The 21,059-nt window shown below is 46.6% G+C and overlaps 1 protein-coding gene across 1 annotated transcript in view; it reads right to left on the reverse strand.

The window, feature by feature from the left end:
• Window positions 1–730: 730 nt before the first annotated feature.
• LOC134154681 (transmembrane protein 209-like) overlaps window positions 731–21,059 on the reverse strand; it is a 70,276-nt gene continuing 49,947 nt past the window's right edge. The window contains exons 3-17 of the mRNA XM_062601362.1: window positions 13,408–13,460; window positions 12,514–12,640; window positions 12,338–12,396; window positions 11,466–11,597; window positions 10,250–10,488; window positions 9,630–9,838; window positions 8,986–9,157; window positions 7,963–8,034; window positions 6,730–6,826; window positions 5,042–5,167; window positions 4,508–4,605; window positions 2,469–2,583; window positions 2,271–2,368; window positions 1,377–1,450; window positions 731–785 (exon numbers count right to left, since the gene is read on the reverse strand). Coding sequence (XP_062457346.1) covers window positions 731–785; window positions 1,377–1,450; window positions 2,271–2,368; window positions 2,469–2,583; window positions 4,508–4,605; window positions 5,042–5,167; window positions 6,730–6,826; window positions 7,963–8,034; window positions 8,986–9,157; window positions 9,630–9,838; window positions 10,250–10,488; window positions 11,466–11,597; window positions 12,338–12,396; window positions 12,514–12,640; window positions 13,408–13,460 — 1,726 coding nt within the window. The remainder of the gene's footprint in view (window positions 786–1,376; window positions 1,451–2,270; window positions 2,369–2,468; window positions 2,584–4,507; window positions 4,606–5,041; window positions 5,168–6,729; window positions 6,827–7,962; window positions 8,035–8,985; window positions 9,158–9,629; window positions 9,839–10,249; window positions 10,489–11,465; window positions 11,598–12,337; window positions 12,397–12,513; window positions 12,641–13,407; window positions 13,461–21,059) is intronic.

A 21,059-nucleotide genomic window follows, 5' to 3' on the forward strand; every position in this document is an offset into this window, starting at 1 on the left:
GTTTTAAATCTATTTTAAAAATACCTACTGAAACCAGCAAGTCAAAAAATTTTCTCTTTCCCTTATATCTGCAGTGGAGACACCTGAAGCATCCAGAGAGGTCACAAAATCCAATTATTCCAATGAGCAGGGATAAAAGACAACGTCCTTTCAGATCGCATCTAATTAAATTAACCAAAAATCGGTTTAAGCGCTAACTTGGCGCCTGTTATGCCCGTCTGGAATCTCTTGGATCTTGTGAATCCGGCAGTTGGCCGCGTTGCAGTAACTGTCTTTTCAAGGGACTGCTCGCCAGCGAGCGGCTGGGTACAACTGCGGGAGACACGTCCCAGCTGCGCTGCTGCATTCCACCCTCAAACGCGGCAAGCGCGGGTTCATTGCTGAGCCCTGCGGTCAGTTAAGCTCTTTAGAGTGCTTGAAGAGTAAATGCAACAGAAATAGCAAGGGGGGTTTAAATACGATTTGTTAAGGTGAGGAGCCAAATAGAAAAGACCTGCCTGGAGTTCCTGTTTAGATACATTTCATCAGTAAAAAACAATACAACGTTTTACAGAGTATCCTCCCCAAAACTGTACAGAAATTACAAACATTTCCCCTCTGTCCATAAAGCAGAGTTTAAATTATCCCATTTCATAGTCCATATTCAAGGCAACAAGTGAAACGATGCTGCTCAGCTCGTCTTGTAGGAGAAGCAGGATCGTTCTTCTGAGCTGCAGTCCTGCTAGAGATGTTACTCTCCAAACACCCCTAGAACGTTGACTCCTGATGCACCAAAATTCACTCGCCTGCAAAAACAGCATTATAACGATAAGACACAAGTAAGTTAAAGCTCCTATTTAAAACAAATCTTCATTACAAGAAAAACTGCCAATCCCACACATCAGCATTTTAACATTTATGTAGGTATCGTGTTTCACCTCGAATTAAAGACAGCTCTTTCAGAACAAAAAAGTCCGGACATTGCTTTTATGTCAGTGCAGCTTTCACTGTGCACTCGAAACTCCTCTTGTTATGCCAAAAACAAGAGATTACAGCACTATGGCAGTGTCTGTCTCCTGTTTATAAATAGCACAGTACTTCTAGCAAGAAGGTAGCAACCTGGTTGTCTGGCCAAGGCCACTGTTCCGCAGCATGGACTCCACAGGATTTTTCAGCCAGGACAAGACCAAAGAAAAGCACAAAACATTTCCTGCACGCTCATGCACACAAAACTGACATGATTTTGTAAAAAGGCTGCCATTACTTAAAATGAGAAGAGCATTTTAATTCCATCAGTATCGTCCTATGATAGCAACTTCAGTTACGGTATTTCAAAACAGAAAGCTCCTGCTCGGATCTCGTGCGCAGCGCAATGATACGGAACGTTTGACACTTACCCAAGCATCCCAGATTCTTTTGTCTTTATGATGTACAGAAACATAAGCAATGTATGGAACATGTTGTTTCTGCCCTGAATACCACAGGAAGAGAAAAAAACTTGGAAATGAAATCACATGCAAACAACCATACTAATATCTTAGAATGTCTTATTTAAAACAACTGTCATCCCCTGTCCTGATCTTAGGTGGAGCAGCACAATTTTTCCTTCAAAACGTTTTGCAAGATACATATACTGCAGTGCGAGCCCTGTTGGCCTGTTATATCATCAGAGATGAGAAAAAACTATAACAGAGACCTCGCGAAATGGTATTACAGCTTAGACTGCTGGGGTTTTGCCTCAATTCTTATCTTTCAATTAGGCAAACACCAGAAAAAGACCAAGCTTGTTTTCTAGATGGATTATCACCCTCAAATATTTTTAAATGCTTTTTAAAAGAGCTTTTCTGAAATCAGAAAATCAAGTCACAATCGGGGCTCAATAATAAAATCAAGATGTACAGGAAAAGTCTAGTATTTTGATATTGAGATTAGATGTTTCCCTCCAAAAACTCTTACAGACAAGCATCAGTCTTGTTGGCAATGAGGAATAGCAACACACCTCAGAGCTTACATAAATTAGGATTTTAGAATAAATCATCAGAAAATAAACAACAAGAGGAAGCTGCTGCCTGGGCACTGATGTACCTAAGTTAGGCACTGAAGCTATCATTCAGCAGCAGACTAAATACCACACGATGGTCAAAGATTGTGGTAACATTTGCTTTCTGCACTGAGCCAGCCTACATATTCAATAGATGTGGCTAGTTCCAAAGGAAAAGGAAGAATGAAAAAGAAACAGATCAGGTCTGCTCAAGGTTTCCTGACAGCAGAAAAAACTAACACGATCATACCTCAGGCAGATTGTAGACCTGGCGGTGGTAGATCAGCTCATAGTGGGGTGGATTGATGTTGCTTTGGTAGATGCAAAATACATTTTCATTTGTAATGTCTGTGAATTAAAGTTTTAAAATAAGATAGGGATTTTAAGAGCGCTGATGGGATTCAAGCAGGAAACAGCAGCTAAACAAGCAGTCCAAGAATGCCAATACCTGGTTTATCTGGTGTTTGAACAAAGTGTTGGGCAGTGAAGGTTTTGCCATCGGGGTATTTGGGGCTAGGGGGCAGTCTGGCATCGAGGTAAGTGCAGAATATGTGCATAAGGATCTGTGCAAACAAAAACAAATCTCATTTTAGTATCATTAAGAAGACTGACAGGACAGCAGCTTTCTTTCCATAATCTCAGACATTAGTTAGGGTATTTGAGAGTCTGTTGCTGCATCATGGACTTAATTAATCCCACCATGTTTAGAAGCCCAAGGCAGCTTAACACTTAGAGCACTGAATTCAATGGTCCAGGGCACGCCACAGACATCAAGACAAGTTTATTCTTCCTGTAAATGAAACCCTTTCAGTCACAACACGTTAAAAAGGTGCTGCATGTGAACTGAACTCCTGACATACAAGTAACTATCTTCACATCTCACAGAATTTGCAGAGTCACAGATCTGAATAGCATGTATAGGACAAACTACAAGATACCTGATTTCATGATGGTTTCTACGCTAGCTGCAAAGATTTGGCTTAGAGAGGCCGATCCGATCTAATGACAACTTTTCCAAACACTACACTTACCCAGCAAGTTGCTCATCTCTTGTCAAAAATGGCAAAACAAAATCAATGGACAAACTTGAACTGCTCATGAATCTTACCAGCTTTCAACATTTTGGAAGAAAGTCCTAGAACAAGTATCTTCTTAGCTAACAGCGAGAAAATCGCAGTACTGCATGTTGTATTTTAACTCTTACAGTAGACTTCTCAACATTCTTTGGGTGCAGCGTGACCAAATTACTCTGTAGTATGATACCTCCTGTGTTCAACATAGGATTTGTTTGGCAGACAGAAGAATTTCTATGGGCTAAATGCCCAAAGCCTCAAGAGGTCTAGCAGAAATTATTGCTTTAAGTTGCACGCAATGAGACTAACATTACAGTTAAAAACTCTTCATTTGGCACTTATTGTCTTAAGTTAATGCCAAAGCTTCGAGACAAGTGTTCAATATTAATTTCATCTGTTATATCAGAACTTCTTTCCCAGAATCTTTACAAGTTTAGTACATTGTCCAATACTACCTCTCTTAGCTGGTTTCATTAAAAGACAATGAATTCAGGGTGTGATGGTCTGTGTTACGCTTGTCATTCCCAAATATTTAGTCATCTTCACAACTAGAAAATCAAATCTTATTTCAAGACAGATTTTGCTCAGCTTTAGCTTCCAGCAATTCAATCTTGTTGCATCTTTGTCAGCAAGGTTGTAAAACTTGCATATGAATCTTCTTTCTGCTTCTCCCCAGTAACTGAACATCTACAGAGGGAATCAAATCACCTGAACTCTCCTTTCAAATACAGAGTTCAACTGAAGAGTCACACGTGAAGCTTGTTCTCCACTACTTGGATTATCTTGTGGCCTTTCTTTTATCTATTTCAGTTGAATTTTCAAGTCACTGTATTCACTGAAGTGCTTTCTCCTGACCTTTTGCATTAATTGGCTAAGCATGACTACAAGTCTGTTCTCAAGTAAGATAATGTAATGCCTGTGGATCTCTCAAGAAATTACTGAATTAAATAAACATGAAGACACGCCACTTAATCCGTTTGTTCTTCTAACCATTACAGCACAGGAAAATTTTAAGGTTCATCTTGCATGAGAAATTATGAGGTTTGGTTAAAGCAGACTTTTTTTTTTTTTTTCTTTTTTTTTTTAATAAGGTAAGAATATTGCTCTAACAAATCCGCAACCTTCTGTCAGGTTGCTCCCAAAACAGTTACCTGACTGACATCTCAGATGAGTCTAAATAAGAGGCCGGCTTAAGACTAAGACATGAAATCGCATTTTTGTGATCTGCACAATGTCCAATCCCATTTGCATTATTCCTTGCATAATTTCACTGACTACAATGGGATTATCAGGATAGGGAGGCAAACAGGATTTTGACCATGTTCCTCAAAAGACTTAATTGCTACCACACACAAAAATCTACCCTGAAAGACACACTTTAGGAAGTTATATTAAGCCTTCTTTGAAAACTTACAGCACAGTCAGTGGGCAAGTCAGCATCCCACTTACGGCCCTTGAAATCTCCTCCTCTGTTCCATCGGAACGAGCTCATGTATCCTCCCTGAGAAAGCTCTGAAAAAACAAAATTTATTCAGCTACTGGAGGTTGAAGGTGCAAGAAGGACATATTTGACACTAGCTTCAAGAACACTGCATGTATTTTCAGTGCACAAAATAGGAAAAATTAAACTAAGGAAGTGCTTATAAAGATATAAAGTTAGGGGAGTGGAGTTTACAAGGTATTTTTTATTGGTAATTAATGAAGGGATTAAATAGGACACTTCACACCCCAAACTGAGAGAAGAAATAAAAACTTCCATGCCAAGTCCCACATCATTACATTGGTATGAAAAGAGGAAGTTGCAAAAACTACCTCTGCTACTTGAAAAGCAGCTCTTCTCCCTGCTGTGACTGTAGTTCAAACCTCTTAATTGACGGGGTATCTGACACCACTGACGCTTGACCCAGCTAACGGAAACGTTTTAAAGTCAGTATGGTTGACCACATACCTTTGACCCTTTCAACCAAATACTCTTGGTTCGCTGCAATATCCAAATACTGCATTATAGCGTACAGAGTTGGCATGACTGGAGCTTTAACAAGCGCTGCTTGTTTCAGATTGCTGATGCTGGCTTCTGCATGCGACAAGAGCCAGCACGACATCTGCATCCACGACAGAAATTTGAACATCCTCCCTTACAAGGCATTAACAAATGCAATGTTACAAGGAGGAACTGGCTTTTTTGTCTCACTATTTACTAAGGTAACTTACTAAGATAATTTACTAAGATTTATACAAAGTTAACAGCTTATCCAATACTCCAAATGTTTGTTTCCAATCCCAGTGAAGTACTAGCTGTCTCCCTTAAACCACAGAACATAAACGCTATGCAGCACTGTGCGGTCGCAAAAGACGACAGACCCTTATCTGAAGGGCTTGCATTCCAAAAGAAAACAGAAACCTATAGTGTGAAAAAGGGAAGAAGTAACATCCATTTTACAGAGCAGTAGGAGGGCAGCAAGGTGGAGATGAGGTCAGTAAGTGATCAGTTTTTCACAGGCACCACAACAGATGCAGATCTTGAGGACAAACTACAAACAGGCCAAAAAAAAGTAGGCTTTGTTTAAATGAAGCCTATCAAATCCTGCTCTTGATTGAGGGGGATATGCATGTGATAGGGCAACAGAAGGAGTTCCTTCAGAGTTGCACTATGAAATTTTAGCTAGAATTCTAGCTCATCAAAATGCTTAAAAAGGAGGGGGGGGACCCCAAAACAGCAAAAATCAACTGCCCCAACCAAAAGATCTTTTCTTCTAATGCCCATAGCTCTCCAAAATCCACCTGAGATTATCCTCCCCAACCCCACTTAGTGCTACACCTAGTACTTAAATAATCTTTAATGTATCTTAATCTTAAAATGATCTTAGATCTTAAATGCAAACGATTAATAGCCTATCTGTGATAACAGAACTATTCTAAGTTAAAATAAATAAATAAATAAACTTTAATGTATCTTAACCTTAAAATGATCTTAGATCTTAAATGCAAACGATTAATCGCCTGTGATAACAGAATTAATTTAAGTTAAAATAAATAAATAAATAAATACTTCCTAGGTCTATAGATTTATTATTATCACAGTCATAAGATGACTTCTCAGTTCTTAAACACTATTTGGATACAATGTATCACATCTAAGTTTTCATAAAACTTTTTGTGGCCTGTTTGCTTTCAGACAAGATAGCAGGTAACAATTTAAGGAAGGAACAGCAATAGGTTTTTCAGGAAGTAGCTGATTTTAAGGAAGTTTGGAAAGACACATACTAACGTAGACAGAGAGGGCTGACAGGCAACCATCCTTGCAACGTGTGATAGTTTTCTGACAGTTTAAGATACAAGGATGTTAATCTGAGCCTTTAACTCTCCAGGAATGAATTCAGAGGAAACAAGAGGCTTAAGAATTTTATGCTATTGCAGCATCAGCATGCCTTTATCAGTATTTCCAGAAATCCTATGAAGAATCCTTCCAGTTTAGTAAAATGCATTACATGAAGCAAAGATCACACCAATACAAACAGGAAACGGAACTGTAATTCTTAGCAGACTTGTTTTCTATACTACCTATGCAGTGCCCTGCTATGGGGTGGCCTGCTACCAACCACCACAGGGAACCCCCCAGTTACTCTATCATTATACCTCCAACCTGCATTTCTGGGTACCCCGTTCTTCTCAGCTGACTGCTCACAGACTCAATCTCTTGTACAAGTGGCACTAAAATAGTCTCATTAATCCACTAGGAAAGAGAAATGCAAAAATTAAAAAGCTTAGAAGCAACAAGAATGTGACAAAAATGTTAGTTTACTCTCTAGTCAGCATCACTGTTACAATCACAAAGGAGTTTAACAACAGGAACTTTGAAGTCAACCAAGGAGGAAAAGTAATTAAGAGCTCCAATTTAGATAGGGGTGATTGGCTCTAGAAAGACCCTCTAAAATGCCAAAAATTCACTATAGAGGACTTGGGAAAACAAATCTCCAGAAAGCAGTGATACTGATAAAGCTTTCCTGAACAATGAGAAAAGGGGTATTCTGAGGCACTGCACGTCACTCATAGTGGTAATTTAAACTTTCATGGGTCCACTCCCTCTCAAAACCCTTTCAGGAAATGAAGGGCCTGATAAACACAATATGTGACACTTGTATGTGACACGATTTGGGAACTGAAGCCAAGCTGCCTGTAGGTTTATGAACAGATGCTTAGGAATCTGCTACAGAACAGTCATAACCCCACATCTCATAGAAATCTTTTACTTTTCACTCGTCCCACTACTTAGAAGAACTACATACGTGATAGTTGCTGACTGAAGGGGTAATTCAAAGTTAGGCTTACAAATTATTTTGTCATAGTATGTGATTGTATTTCCTCTGCTAAAGCAATTGCCTAAGACCAAAATTTTCTTTTTGTTTTTTTATTACACTCCTCAAGGCTGTTGGAAAAAGTCAACGGGCTGGCATTTCCCATGCTTTATTTGAGTCCAGAAGGAGTTTGAAATACAGGAGAAAAAAAACAGAAAAAATTCAGAAAATTGGGTTGTAGAAAGAAAAAACAAGTCTTTTCACATCCACTGTGTGTTAAGATGCACGTGTCTTCATTCAAAGGTGGGTGAACTTTACAGCTGTAAAGTTTTCAGAACAGAAAACACCTAGGTCAGCAAGTGCAAAAGTTCAGGTTGAAAATGTGTCCTAATACTTCTTTGTTACAAGCATGCTGTTCTAGTCTCCATGTCCAAGCCCACCCTAATCCTCAAATAGACTCAAATATGTAATTCTTTTCACTTCCTTAGGTATACATGGAGCACTGAGGTACTTTTTCATTCTGCTGTACCTATTCTAACAGCAAGAACAGGCAGTTCATAGGGACAGGACTTACACTTCTGAACCTAGCGGTCCAGGAATCCAGGTAATCAAGCTGTCGTCGATTCACAATCACCCTTGCCCAAACCTATGGAAAGAACATTATTACCTACATACAGCAACCTAACAGAATACTAAAGAGTTTTTAGGGCCTAAGACGTTTTCTGACCGCAGCCACAGCACATAATTCAAATTGCATTTGTTCCAGAACTCTCATCTAATGGCTGTATCATGTGAATTCTACAGTAGCTTACCATACTACTCTCCTACTCTCTGTTCACAGTACACTAAATCTCCCGTGAGTCCAAACGCACAGTTTTGCGTTCCCTGCTCTGTTAGGATAAAATTGGTCCAAGTTGCAGGGTAGACTAAGTTAATGTACGACATAAAGAAAACAGATCAAATTTAATTAAAAGCTACGTTAATGACATTCTTTTGAATCAGACTTATTCCAGACACAAATGTAAAGGAGAACAATTTTACACACCTTCAACTATTTCACTACATTAGGTACAGGTCAGTTTCCAGTCATTTTTTATGTCACAAGTTTATTTTATCCAGAGTACAAAATGGTAAAAAAAGTTCCGCAACCACCATTCTTGAGTTGAACTCGAAGTCTGTCTGTTCTCAGACACACAGTAATATTAAACAACTTCAGATAAAATAATTCTGAAGAGTTGGCCAAACCAACAGAAGTTTCCAGCTTTCCACCGTGGCCTACACGGTGAGTATTAGTTAATTACAAAGACCACAAAGCATGAAACCTGAAATTCTCTCAGGAGTCACTTTTCCACCTAAACACAGGTACCTTGTTCACCAAGGAAGAAATCATTTTACAATTTTACAATTGTAAAATTTTACAGTCCGGAATTTGAAATGTATACCCCTTGTGGCAAAAAGTCTTACAAGCTGTATGAAGATGGTTAAATGCTATAGGATTTCTCCCTTTCTAGCACCGTTGACGGAGTTCACATTTGGATGGAGCCACATATTTTAGAGCCCTGTTTTTCTCTCTTGGCTCCTTTGGTGCTGAGCTTACTTCTTCTGCAGTCAGTGGAGAGCTCAGACGAGCTTCGTCCTTGTGTGCTGATGGAGCTTGGGGCATGCAAGCCACCTGATACTGGTACTTTCTCAGCACCTGTGCTTGCTCTACTAAGGAACGGCTGTAGTTCCAAAAGGTTGGGCTGCTGGAAGGAGAGCTGGAACATGAACTTGCTGAAATGACATTGAACAGCCATAAAATTATCACCAAGTAATCACAGAAGCAACACTGCAGGCAATAGGTCACTATATTAAGGCTTTGACAGGAGAGATGTGCTCATGAATTATCATAAATACATACACCAAAATCTGTCTGCATAAACACTGATTTCATCTTTATATTAATAAGGCACTGTCCCTATCCCAGACAAAAACTGCCTGCAGGTAATTCACCACCTTTAGCTCAACTGCCTTCTCCACAAAATATCCCTCTCATCGAGGTGATAAAGCCCTTCAACTCATTGTAGTCCACTATACACAACAAATGCTACAGAGATTATTAGTATATCTATAATATAGACTAGTACTTCAGCAGCTCTCTTTCTGTGCAGGAATCTTTTCCAACTTTTCTCATCCACTCCTCATCAATAAAACCAACATCCCCTCCTTGCCAAGCTTTTCAGGCTACATGAAGTTATTTACGTACCCAATTGAAGTCTACGCTGTTTCTCTTCTTCGCTTCGAAGGTACTTTTGCAGTGACTTGCGGTCTGTGATTTCATCATCTTGACTCATACGGGAATTATACCGCATTGGTGAAAAGTGGCAACGAGACCTTAGCCCGGTGCTTTCCACTGGCCCAACACTTGAGGCATATGGTGAACCAGTAGGAGAAGAGCTGAAGCTGGAAAGCTTTGGGAAACAAAAGCAAACAGTTGTGTCACATGAGGAAAGTGAGAGTTCCATTTTGACTTTATAAACTAAATGAATAGATCGACTCAGCATAAGAATTGATTACTCTGCTGATTGCTGCTATAAAATATGCTCTCGTTTGGGGGAAGGTTTTTGCTATTTTGTAGTTACATTCTAGTTTCTTATTTTTGCTGTGCTCTGAAAGAATCTAGCTACTCTAAAACAAATAAATTAACACCAGGGAAAGAGGATGAATACTGACAAGACAAATTTCATCTGCTTTGCAAACAAAGCGAACACACACACAGGACCCTCCACTGCCCGCCGCACACCTCCAATGGCTTACAGCACAACACAAGGACACGATAAGCAAAGCCAAACCATTCCCCTTGAAGCCACCTTGGTCATTACCTTACTGTAGCTGCTGCTTGGTGAATAGGTTAAAGCACTGCTATAAGAAGCGCTGTTGCTTGACAGAGCCTGCCGCTGAGGGCTGTACCCTGAGATACAACCAGAAGTAAACTTTGGACTGGCCCTGAAGGGCCGGGATGGGCTGTAACTCAGCACAGTTTGACCCTGGACTCTAGGAGAAGGCGTAGAAGAAGGGACTTTCTTCGCTGCCAGCTCATGTGCTGGAATTATTTGTACCGCTGCAATAAGCAAAAAAAACCACAATCAGCACTGTACATGCAGCAGCCCAGAACTCTCCTCCTCACTTTAAATACACAGCAAAACACACATACACAACTCTCTTCCCTTAAGGAAATTCTAGGACACTAAAAAGACTATTCTAGTCTGACCCCTACAGGATTCAGCAGTCAACCCCAAAGACATAAAAATCAGAAAACTGGGACACGTGATCATAATTCAATACAAATTCTACAATTTAAAATTTCAGTTAAATTCTACCAAGCACCTTTGCATAGCCCGAGGCAATTATTTAACTTATTTGGTCAGCTACTCTACCTGCCTGCTTCATGTGTCTTTAGCACATCTAATGTCTCATTTACCTGTGCAAACCCAGATATTACACTCCTCAGCTGCGGTGATATAACCCTACTCCCGTATCTGCCGCTCTTTCTCTGGAGGCAGCCTAGTAGTATGTAACACATTGTACTAGCACCTTGCTTTTGCTGTATTTTCAAACTCTGCCAAGTTTTTCTATATTTTACAACATCACTCAGACGTTCAGAACTTTTCAGAGCAACTCCTCTCTAGCCTGTCATTTTCAGACTGCACACTAAGGTCTCTTTTCTCTTTCTAATTTGGCGCTCTCCAGTCAGTATGATGATAGTAGGATACCAAATTTAAATACAAACCTATACACTCTGCCTTGTTCTCAATCCCATTTATAGGTTACAAATTCCTTGTCCAGCTTCATAAAGTTTAAGTCTCTCTCACTGCCCTTTAACAGCCCACTCTCCTTTTGTATTGGTTGCTTCCTCTCCACTTCTCCCCTTAATTGCTCATCAATTTATCACTTTTATTTTGAATTTTTATAGGCTGCAGTTAGTTCATCTTACTGCTCTTGTCAGATGAGGTAACTGAGAACTCACTTCACTAAAGATTCATGGGCTTGAGAAAGATATCATCTTTAAAAAAAGTATTTATAATTTATAACACCTACCTGCATTCTGCATCCCTAGAAGGATCTGCTGTCTACGAGTCATGACCAAGGTAGTTGGTGCCATTGTGTACTTGAAGTACATCCAAAAATCAAATAAGGCATTCAGACTGAACAGGGATACAAGCGCAAGCTCTAGAACAAACACAAAGGTTTTTATCATGCTAGGCACCATAAACAGGAGTAACAGTAAATGATCTGAGAAAACAAGTTTATACACAAATCAAGAATAGTTTATTGTTAGGGCTACCAATAACTGCCAGTCTGAGCACGGACGTAAGACAACTTCTCCTTTTCATGCAAGAACCATTAGAGATAAATTTCCTTTCTATATTGAAATTCATTTCTGTTGCTACAATATGTATTTGTAAAAGCGAAAGGTATTTTCCAGACAGGATACAAAGCACTGCAATGAAGTTTCATGCTATTTATCAAGTGTCTTCTGCCAAACCTTCTGTCACTCGTTACCTGACATTGCTCTCACTCTTCTTCCTTTTCATCCGCTAATAGTATTAGATACAACTACTTTTGAGCCTACTCATTTGAAACCAAATTTGATTATTTGGAAATGTCCTGCAGCCCTACAATACAACACAATGCTACTATTTCAACTATTCCCCAAAGCCTTATTGCACACATTAAACACATTTAAGGTAGGAAACCTGTTCTTCACACTCTTTCTTACTTGTCACTAAAATGATGAAATTCCAACAGCACCAAAAGGGATAAAGGAAAACAAAATGAAGCTTGGTTATTAAAAAACAACAACAACAACGAAAAACCCCAAACCTTAAAAATGAATTCCCCAGCAAGAAGAATGAAGGCTGAAACCTTCCCTCCTCCCTAAAACTAATTCATATGCTGTGACAACTCACCAATATACCAGAGCGGCCAAAATGCGATGTTGTAATAGGAACTTATAAGTTTTCCAGTCCTAAAAAGGAAAAGGAAGAAGCGATCAATTTAACAGTAACTGGGTCCTATGAAATATTTAAGCATATACAAAGTAGAATGCTTTACTTAGTTGAGTCAGATATAACAATCAACATACATGTCAGTATATATCATCCCCCCAACAGACATATTAAGGAGGCCCCAGGCCCAGACCACTTTCCGCTCTTCAGCCTCCCTCCTAATCTTCACAGTCCTGTCAAGGAGCGAAGCTGCAGAAATCTGTTCTGCCGCCATTGTCTGCAACAGGAAGCACACAAAGAAAGTTAAAGATTGAAAATTTATATACAAGAGTTAGATTCTCACTCTGTACAAGACCTTTAAAAAAGTAAAAAAGCAAAAAGAAATTACATAAAAGGACTTCACATTGAGGTACCAAATCGTGTGTAGTGTTAAGAATGAGCTTCAGTGGTTTAAAAACAAAAAACAAAAAACAAAAACAAAAAACCCAAAACAATATTCCTCTTATAAACTGCATAAGCACTGTCACCTCTTCACAGTGAAACAGTTTCCATTTTCTCCACTGAGGTACAGAGGACAGAAAAGAGAGCCAGATTCCAACAGCGTTTTTGAGAAATAGCATTTTTCGGAATGCTGAGGCAACACTGCCTTCTCCAAGCAAGGAAAACAGACCAAGAAAACATCTTGCACAACCTGGCAGTTTTCCTACTGAAAACACCCACCTATCTCCTTCTGTCAGCTCAGGACAGCTCTGTACCCTCCCCACACCCTCCCCCCTTTACACCACAAAATGCCCTATGTAACAGAAATAACGCTTCCTGCATATTCTACTCCTCTCATCACTCTAGCACACACCATGCCACACACACACACACACACACGCGGGCGCGCTTGTCACCCGCCGGCAGCCCGCCGCACTCCCAGGCCTCGCTGCCAGGCCCTGAGTCGGCAGCGACACCGCCGCTCCGCTCCGCTCCGCCCCCGAGGGCGCCGCGGCCCAGGCCCAGGCCCAGGCCCCGCCCGCCGCCCCCACCGCAGCCGCCTCCAACGATTGGTCGCGCGGACGTGACGTCACCGGAATCAGTTCTGCGGGGGGGGCGGGGCGGGGGGGAACGCCGTTGCCGGGGAGATGCCGTTAACGGCGGGGGGGGGAGGGGGGCGGGGGAGACGACTCCGCTTTTGAAAAACAACGTTCGCCCGTGCACAGCCCGGCCGCTTTCCTACTGAAAACCCCCGCCCGTGTCCGTCTCCAGACCCTCCGCACACCCCCCCGCCTTTACGCCACAAAATGCCGCACACAACAGCAGTAACACTGGCCACTTTCCCTGCTCCTCCCATCAGCGCAGGAAACTGCCACGCCTCCCCCGGCCACAGGCTTCAAAACCTCTCAGGTACTTCGTCGCTGAACACAAACATACAGGAGTTACCTCAGAGAACACGCGGTTTAACTGAAATGACAGGATTTCACACGCACAGCCCTCTCCCACCTCCACCACCCTAGACCCTTCCCCACACCCCCCCCACTCTGGCACACACCACGACACGCACGGACACTTGTCACCTGCCAGCGGCCCGCCGCGCTCCCAGGCCTCGCTGACAGGCCCTGAGCGCGCACGCCCCGGCTCCCCCGCAGCCAAACCCCGCCGACCACAAGCAGACTCGGCCCCGCAACGAGCAGGCGCCCCGGGAGGGCGGCGACACCGCCGCTCCGCTCCGCTCCGCCCCCGAGGGCGCCCAGGCCCCGCCCCAGGCCCAGGCTCCGCCCGCCGCCCTCACCGCAGCCGCCCTCACCGCAGCCGCCTCCAACGATTGGTCGCGCGGACCTGTGACGTCACTGGAGGCAGTTCCGCGGGGGCGGGGTGCCGTTGCCAGGGGTACGCCGTTGCCAGGGGAACGCCGATCCCAGCCGGATGCCGTTGCCAGGGGGACGCCGTTGCCAGGGGGACGCCGTTGCCAGGGGGACGCTCGTGCAGCCGCCCCGGACGCCCCGGCCGATGGCGCCTGCCCGACCCGGCCGCAAGCGGCGCCAGGCGCCATGGCGGCCCCAGCGCGGCGGCCGCGACGCCCCCCGCACCCTGCCGCCCGCCTTGGCCGCCACCGGCCGTGCCCACACCCGGCCGTACCCTTCCCCTGCTCGGCTCCCACTACGGCCGCGTGCGGGCACACCCCCCGGCTGCCCCACGCCAGAGCCTGGCCAAACGTGTTGCTCCTGCCTGCAAACCTCACCACGAGGAGCAGGGAGGAATAAAAGCACCGCTGGCCGCTGAAAGGGAGCACAACGAGTTACAGCAGACCGCTCTGTGAGCGCGGGCCAGCGGACAACCTCAGCTGCTCCAAAACCCTTCCTGCCTTTGCCTCAGATCCCAAGCACCAACCTGAAATTAAGAAAGCCTAAAAAAGGAGATTAACTACAAGCCTAGACTGCACAGTTATCGATAAACACAGTGTCTAACGCTTGGCCACTCTGTACAGTGTGCTGTAGGTGACCCTGCTTGAGCAGGGGGGTTGGACGAGATGATCTCCAGAGGCCCCTTCCAACCTCCATCCTTCGATGATTCTGTGATGGGCGCTTTCTCTCGCAGCTCCTGCTGTGGGGGGAATGGAAAATGCGTGGAGGACAAAGAGGCTAGAAGCTGGTCTGAGGTGCGGATCCTTACCGAGGCTTGTCAGTCTGCAGAGAGAAGGGGACTCAATCCTCATGTAGTGCTGATGAAAGTCTCCCTGAGCAGGCTCTCAAGCAAAGCTCCTGCATTTGCAGATGCGCACGCACCAGATGGAACGATGAAGCCTGGTCCTCCAGAATCGCCATTGCTAGTGAGGGGCCGCAGGCTTTGCCCTGACTTGGGCTTGCTGGAGTGTCAAGGTGGAGCAGAGTGGCACTTGGAGGAGGCTCTCCTTCAGCAGCTTAAAGGCCTGCCAGCTTTCTTGAGCTCCTTTGCCCTTCTGAGCTGCCTCCCCTGGCGTCCCCCTAGCAGGTCTCTGCAGAAGGGGAAGCCTGCTCGCCTCAAGGCCAGCCTCTGGGCTCTGCTGCCCTCCTTCCTACCTGCCCTCAGGCTCTGCAACTCCACTAGTTCCCGGGTGCTACAGCCCAGGTGGCCATGGACGCTGCTGGCACCAAGCCTCCGGGGTGGCCGCTTCCCCTTCTGGCCCTGGGCACCCGCCTTCTTCCCCTCACGCCCGCAAAAGCCCAGCACTCAAGGGCACCCAAGACACACACAAGAGCTAGCAGTTCCCTCCCACCATGCAGCCAGTGGACAAAGTCAGCCAGGGCTCAAAGAAGGGCACTGGAAGGGCTCTTGTACAACCAGCAACCACAGGACAATGCATTTGCAGAATGCAGGCTAGCACAAGAAGGACCCCAGTCAGGAACACTTACCACTCCTGTGTTCTGATGGCCTACATTCACAGGCTGTGTAGCACGTACCCTAGCTTCTGGACGTGGTTTCTTTCCACCTGCTGCTGCATTCTGTGCAGAGCACTGTGAGGAGACTGGGAATGGACTGCAAATATACACGCGGGGAGGTGGTATGAGCACAGGGGGAGTAGGATCTCCACTCCCCCCTCACAAGCTGGGCACCTGCTTCTGCAGCAGAAGGCAGTGCTGCAGCAGAAGCACAGGGATTCCACTGACTGCAGGTACATCAACAGCTGTGAAGACTACCCCCAAATAAAACACTCAGGGCTGCACATCATGCCCGAAAGAGAGCTCTAAGCTCGCCCACAGCATGACTTTCTCTCCATGCAGTGAGGATAGAAGCAGGGTCATCTACAGGACAGGCTCCAACTCATACCACTACCCCTGTCCTGCCACATGCATTAGCCACTGCTCCATGGCCCCAAAGACTCTGTGTTCAGGGATGGGCAATGGATGGTTGCTGGGCTCCCAGTGTCAAAGAAGGAGAAAGGCATCAAGGCAGTCAAGCACAAAGCTCTGAGCAGGTGGGAGCCAGCACAGAGCTCTGAAGAACCCTTCCCCACAGACAGAGCCCATATGAAGGCGGAGCATGCGTGCAGGTCACTGGGACTCAGCCGCTGGGAAGCCTTGCTCCCAAAGCACTTTCAGAGCAGCCTGCCCCAGCCCTGGCAATGCAGCCCTAACCAACCTGTGCTGGGTGGCTGCTCCCTTCATCAGGCAGGGGGGAAAGAAGGAAGGCAAAGTACTCACGTTGGAAAAATACTTGGAAGAGGAGTAGAGGACAAAAAAGGAGCCGCTCTAGTGGCTGTGAACATTGATTCCCTCATCACCTTCATCTGCAAAGGTGAGAAAGAGAGGTGAGATGCTGCCAAGGAAAGGATCTTGCTGCTCACAAGGGCAGCCCATGTTTCCATGCTCCGGAGAAGAAGCTGCCTCTCAGAACTGCAGAAACAACCCTTGCTCTTGCTCTGCAGCCCCTCCATTCTACACAACAACAGCTGTGGGGGAATAGGGGAGAATGGCTAAAAGCTCTGGCAGGCTTTTGTCGAGGGTAAGAGCCGAGAGTCTGAGTTAAGAGAGCAGTTCCTGCCTATAGAGAATTCAAGGGAGGAAAGCCCAGGGGAAGGCAGCTCACTAAACTCTAGGGAAATGTGTCGGTCAGCCTGCTAGGGAGGATGAGAGAGAGCAGTGGGGGTGCAATACATCTGTTTTACCAGGAGGAAACGTTTTTCTCAGTCCCTGCGCTCATCCTTTCCCTAAACCTTCCTGTCAGCACCCTTTTGCTCTGAAAGGCAGTTGAGCAAGGCTGAACATCCCTTTCTTGTTCAGACCAAGCATCTGAATAATCACACAGCTGAGCAAAAACTCTCCATCTCGTATTACAGAAAGGCTCAGTGCTTCCATGGCCACCAGAAAGAGCAGTGTGTTCATGGAGAGTGCAGGAGTTACAGATATATTGTAAAACTAGTGCACAAGTGGCATTTCTGAAAGCAAAGCCCCAGGGAAAGTCCGACAAGGCTAAGCAGAACCCATGGGAAGGGCCCTTCTACAGCCAGTGCCCAGAGCACAATGCTTTGGCAGAAAGCAAGCTGGCAAAAGAAGGACCTCCATCAGGAGCACCTACCTCTGTTGACTTCTGATGGCCATGTACAGGCCACGCAGCTGCTGCTCGAGCTTCTGGCATTTGTGTCCTCCTGCCCAGTAATTCCTTCTTCGCAGAATGTGAGTGAATTCCTGGAAGCATGCTGCAAATACACACCGCGGGGATGTGTGCCACAGGACACTCAGGACTGCACAACATGCCCAAAAGAAAACTCGAGGAGCCCACAGTTGAGACTTTTTCTCCAGGCACCAAGGAGAGCAGCAGCGTCAGCTCCAAGGACAGGCTCCAGGACACACCATTACCCACTGTCCTGAGCACTCTAGTAGCCACTGCTGTGTAGCCCCCAAGGACAAGCTTTCTTGGAAGCTTCAGAAATGGAACCGGGAATAACTGCTCCGTCCCTTGCAGTCCTTCTCTCTTCAGGCACTTACGTCCCTCCTTCCCATCCTCTTCAAAGAGCCCAAACAACCTGTCCTTGCCTCTAAGGGCTGCCTGAGCCAAGGGCACATCCTCTCGAGCCTGCTGCTTGCCACCCCTGACTGCTGCCTGGAAATGACCTTCCTTCCTCCTTGCTGCTGGCAGTCAAAGGAAGGGCATTGCCCAAGGGGAAACACCACAGCTTTGGGGAGATATTCACCCAAGGCACTCCTCCCCTCCAGCAGCATTCCTTGCAGCCCTCTCTTCCACCTCACTCCTCTCTACTAGGCTGCTCACCACAGCTCTACATGCCTGGAGACATTGTTGGCAAAGGATTCTGTGGCAGCAGGCACAAAGGCTCTCTCTCACCTGAAACAGGGCCCTTCTGCCTCTTCCAGGCCCTGCATGTATGTGCACACACATAGACTCCCCTTTGCATTCACATCCACCAACTCTGCACAAGTGTGTGTCATGCTTCAGCGACACACAGAGATGCCAGCCAGTGGGGTGTAGTCACACTCTGTTGGTGCCAGCCACCAGAGGGGACTTCAAAGGAAGAAAAGGGCTCCTAGCTCCCAAAATTCATCCACAACTCTGCAAACAGCCTCTGCTCCTTGGCCTTGCTGCCAGCAGAGCTCCGATTTCACTTTGACATACAAAGCTCGATCCTGTCCTGGCCACAAAAGACATCCTCCGCCTTTCCTCCTGCCTAACTGCATACTCACAGGTCTGAGCAAACAACGCACACCCTGCGGCAAAGCTCACACCAACACCTCCCTCTTCACAAGGCTTGACAAGAGCATGCAGACTTTTCCTCAGCCTCCAAAATTGCCCTGAGACACCCAGCACTGCTCTCCGCAAATGAGCAGCATCCACATTTATTTCACCTACGCGCTAGGAGAAAAGGCCCTCCTCTTCCAAAAGGACCACTTACATTGACTTTCCCAAAGGTCTGGGACTGACAGTCTGACAGGCACTTGCTCCGGGCTGCCCAGCCAGCAAGAGAGGCCTAGTCCTCATGGCAGAGTTTAAAAGGCATTCAGGCGGCACGGCTCCCTTCTGCCGGGGAGGGCGGCAGGGCTGTGTGAGCAGGGTGTGCGTGCAGCCAGGTGTGCCCAGGGCTGTGCCTGAGAGCAGTGTCCTGGGAGGTCAGGGTGCCCAGGGCCATGCCTCTGCCACCTGCGATGGTCAGCACTCAGCCCGCCTGGGCAACTGCCTGCAGGGCTGCGGGGAGAAGCCGTGGGGGGAAGGAGCAGCCCACAAAAGGGCAGGATCACAGTGCCCCAGAGTGGGGGCTGCGTGGGGCAAGGCTGCTCAGAGCTGCTGCTCAGCCCCAGGAGCTTGCCCGGAGGAAAGTCAAGGCAGGGATGACTCCACAGGGAAAGAGGTTTCCCCAGTGTTGGCTTTCTGTTCCACGCTGTTTTTTGGGGGGAAGGGAAAAGGAGGTGCCAAGGCTGGAGAAGAGCTGGAGACTGGGGAGGCTGCTGAGGGGTCAGCAGGTCTGTGAGGAAGCTCAGAAAGTGCTTTTGCCCCTGCTCTGCCCATGCACAGCAGCAGCAGCAGCAGCTCTGCTGGCCCCAGGAGCCTTTGTGGAGCTGCTCCTTGGCACCTGCCAAGAGGTGCGTGCCCCGAAGCAGTGCCCTGCTGCTGGGAGGGATCTGTGGGGCACAGACAAGTGCCCCAGAAGTGGGCTGGGGTCTGTTGGCTAAGGCAGGCAATGGACGCAGGAGAGGGCATTTGGTGCTGACAGGAAAAGCTGCAGGCGGTGGAGCCATGGTGCGAGAAGGGGAGGAAGGTAGAGCAGAAGTGCGGTGGGAGGGAGAGTTAGGGAATTTAGCTCTCTTCCCCTCCAGTGCAGACGTTTTCTTCCCAGAGAACCCCACATGGCCTCTGCCAGCCTGCAGAGCCTCTGCCCCACAGGCCCCAGGGCAGGCACTACCTTCTCTGCAGACAGACCTCTGGCTGAGGAGAGGGTCTGACTCCAACGAGATGTTACTCTAGCCTAGGCCTCTCTTGCAAAGGCTGGAGCAGCAGCAAGTACACGGAGGTTCTGCTTGCAGACTGCAGCTCACTAAGTGCTTGAGGCCAGTGTTGCGAGAGCTGCTGGTGCTTCAGCACAGTCTTTCTAGCACAGGCTGGAACAGCAGCAAGTAAATGCAGAACCGCAAAGAATGCAGTGATTGCCCCAACAGGGTCTTCTTCCAGCAGCCTGGGGCCTGGGAGCTTCCTCAGCCAGACGCAGGAGCCACAAAGCCTTTGCCTGCTTGGTCCTTCCAGAAGCACACCCCCACCTTGGGCTGAAAGCACACCGTCAACCTGTGGCAGGGTCACATGCGCCTCCTTGCTTGGCTTCTCTCTTCCTCTTCAAAGCACTTCTGCTGGGCTTCTTTTCACCTCTGCAGGGCAAGGAGATGTGGCTTTCAGCGACCTCTCTCTTGCCTCTCCTTCCTGACCAAGAGCTGTTCGCTCACAGCCTGCCCCGGTGCATGCAAAGTTCAGATGTGGTCATTTTCTCCCCAACAGGCCTCACTCCTCCTGCAGCAAATACCCTCTGGCACTTTATTGCCCAGCCATTCCCTGTGCTTTGGTCCTTCTGTAGCTCTTATTTGGGGAGCCTATAACATGGAGAGGAATGAGTGGTTCTGGTTTTGGTTTGTTTGAAAAGGTTGATCCCTACCAGAAGCAAGCAAGGCAGAAAGACATCTTGGGCTGGCGTTTTCCTCCAGACTACGATTGTCGCAGCAGAGAGTCAGCTGCCTGTATGGAAGCATGATTTGGATCGGAAAAGGGCGCAGGATCTCCTCATCACAAAGGCCTTAAGCCATACTGGGGAGCCAAAGCCCTCAGGGAAAGCCCACAATTTTCTCAGCCCGGTCTTCAAGTATGGCCTCAGAAGGCAAGTGGGCCTCTTGGCATGCTGGGCTGCCACCTTCAGCAGGAGCACTCCTGAAGGGGTTGAATTCTTGCTTTTCTCTTTACTCATACAGTTTCAAGAAGAAAACAAGAACTCCCCGGCCTTGTCCCCTGCCACACTGAGATAACTGTGGCTCCTACGGGCTCCATTTGCACAACCACCCAGGAAGAGTCTGCATAGGTATTGTCAGAGAAGGAAAGCTCCTCAGATCCACTGGAGATGTGGGCCTTCCACTTGTGTATGCAGTGTGCTTCCCAGGCTCCGACAAAGGAAAGGCAGACTTTATGCACCCTGAGAGCTCCTGGAGAGACAACACAGCAGGGCCAGCAAGCAGAC

This window comes from Rhea pennata, unplaced genomic scaffold (genome assembly GCF_028389875.1).
Source record: "Rhea pennata isolate bPtePen1 unplaced genomic scaffold, bPtePen1.pri scaffold_33, whole genome shotgun sequence".
Classification (NCBI taxonomy): domain Eukaryota; kingdom Metazoa; phylum Chordata; class Aves; order Rheiformes; family Rheidae; genus Rhea; species Rhea pennata.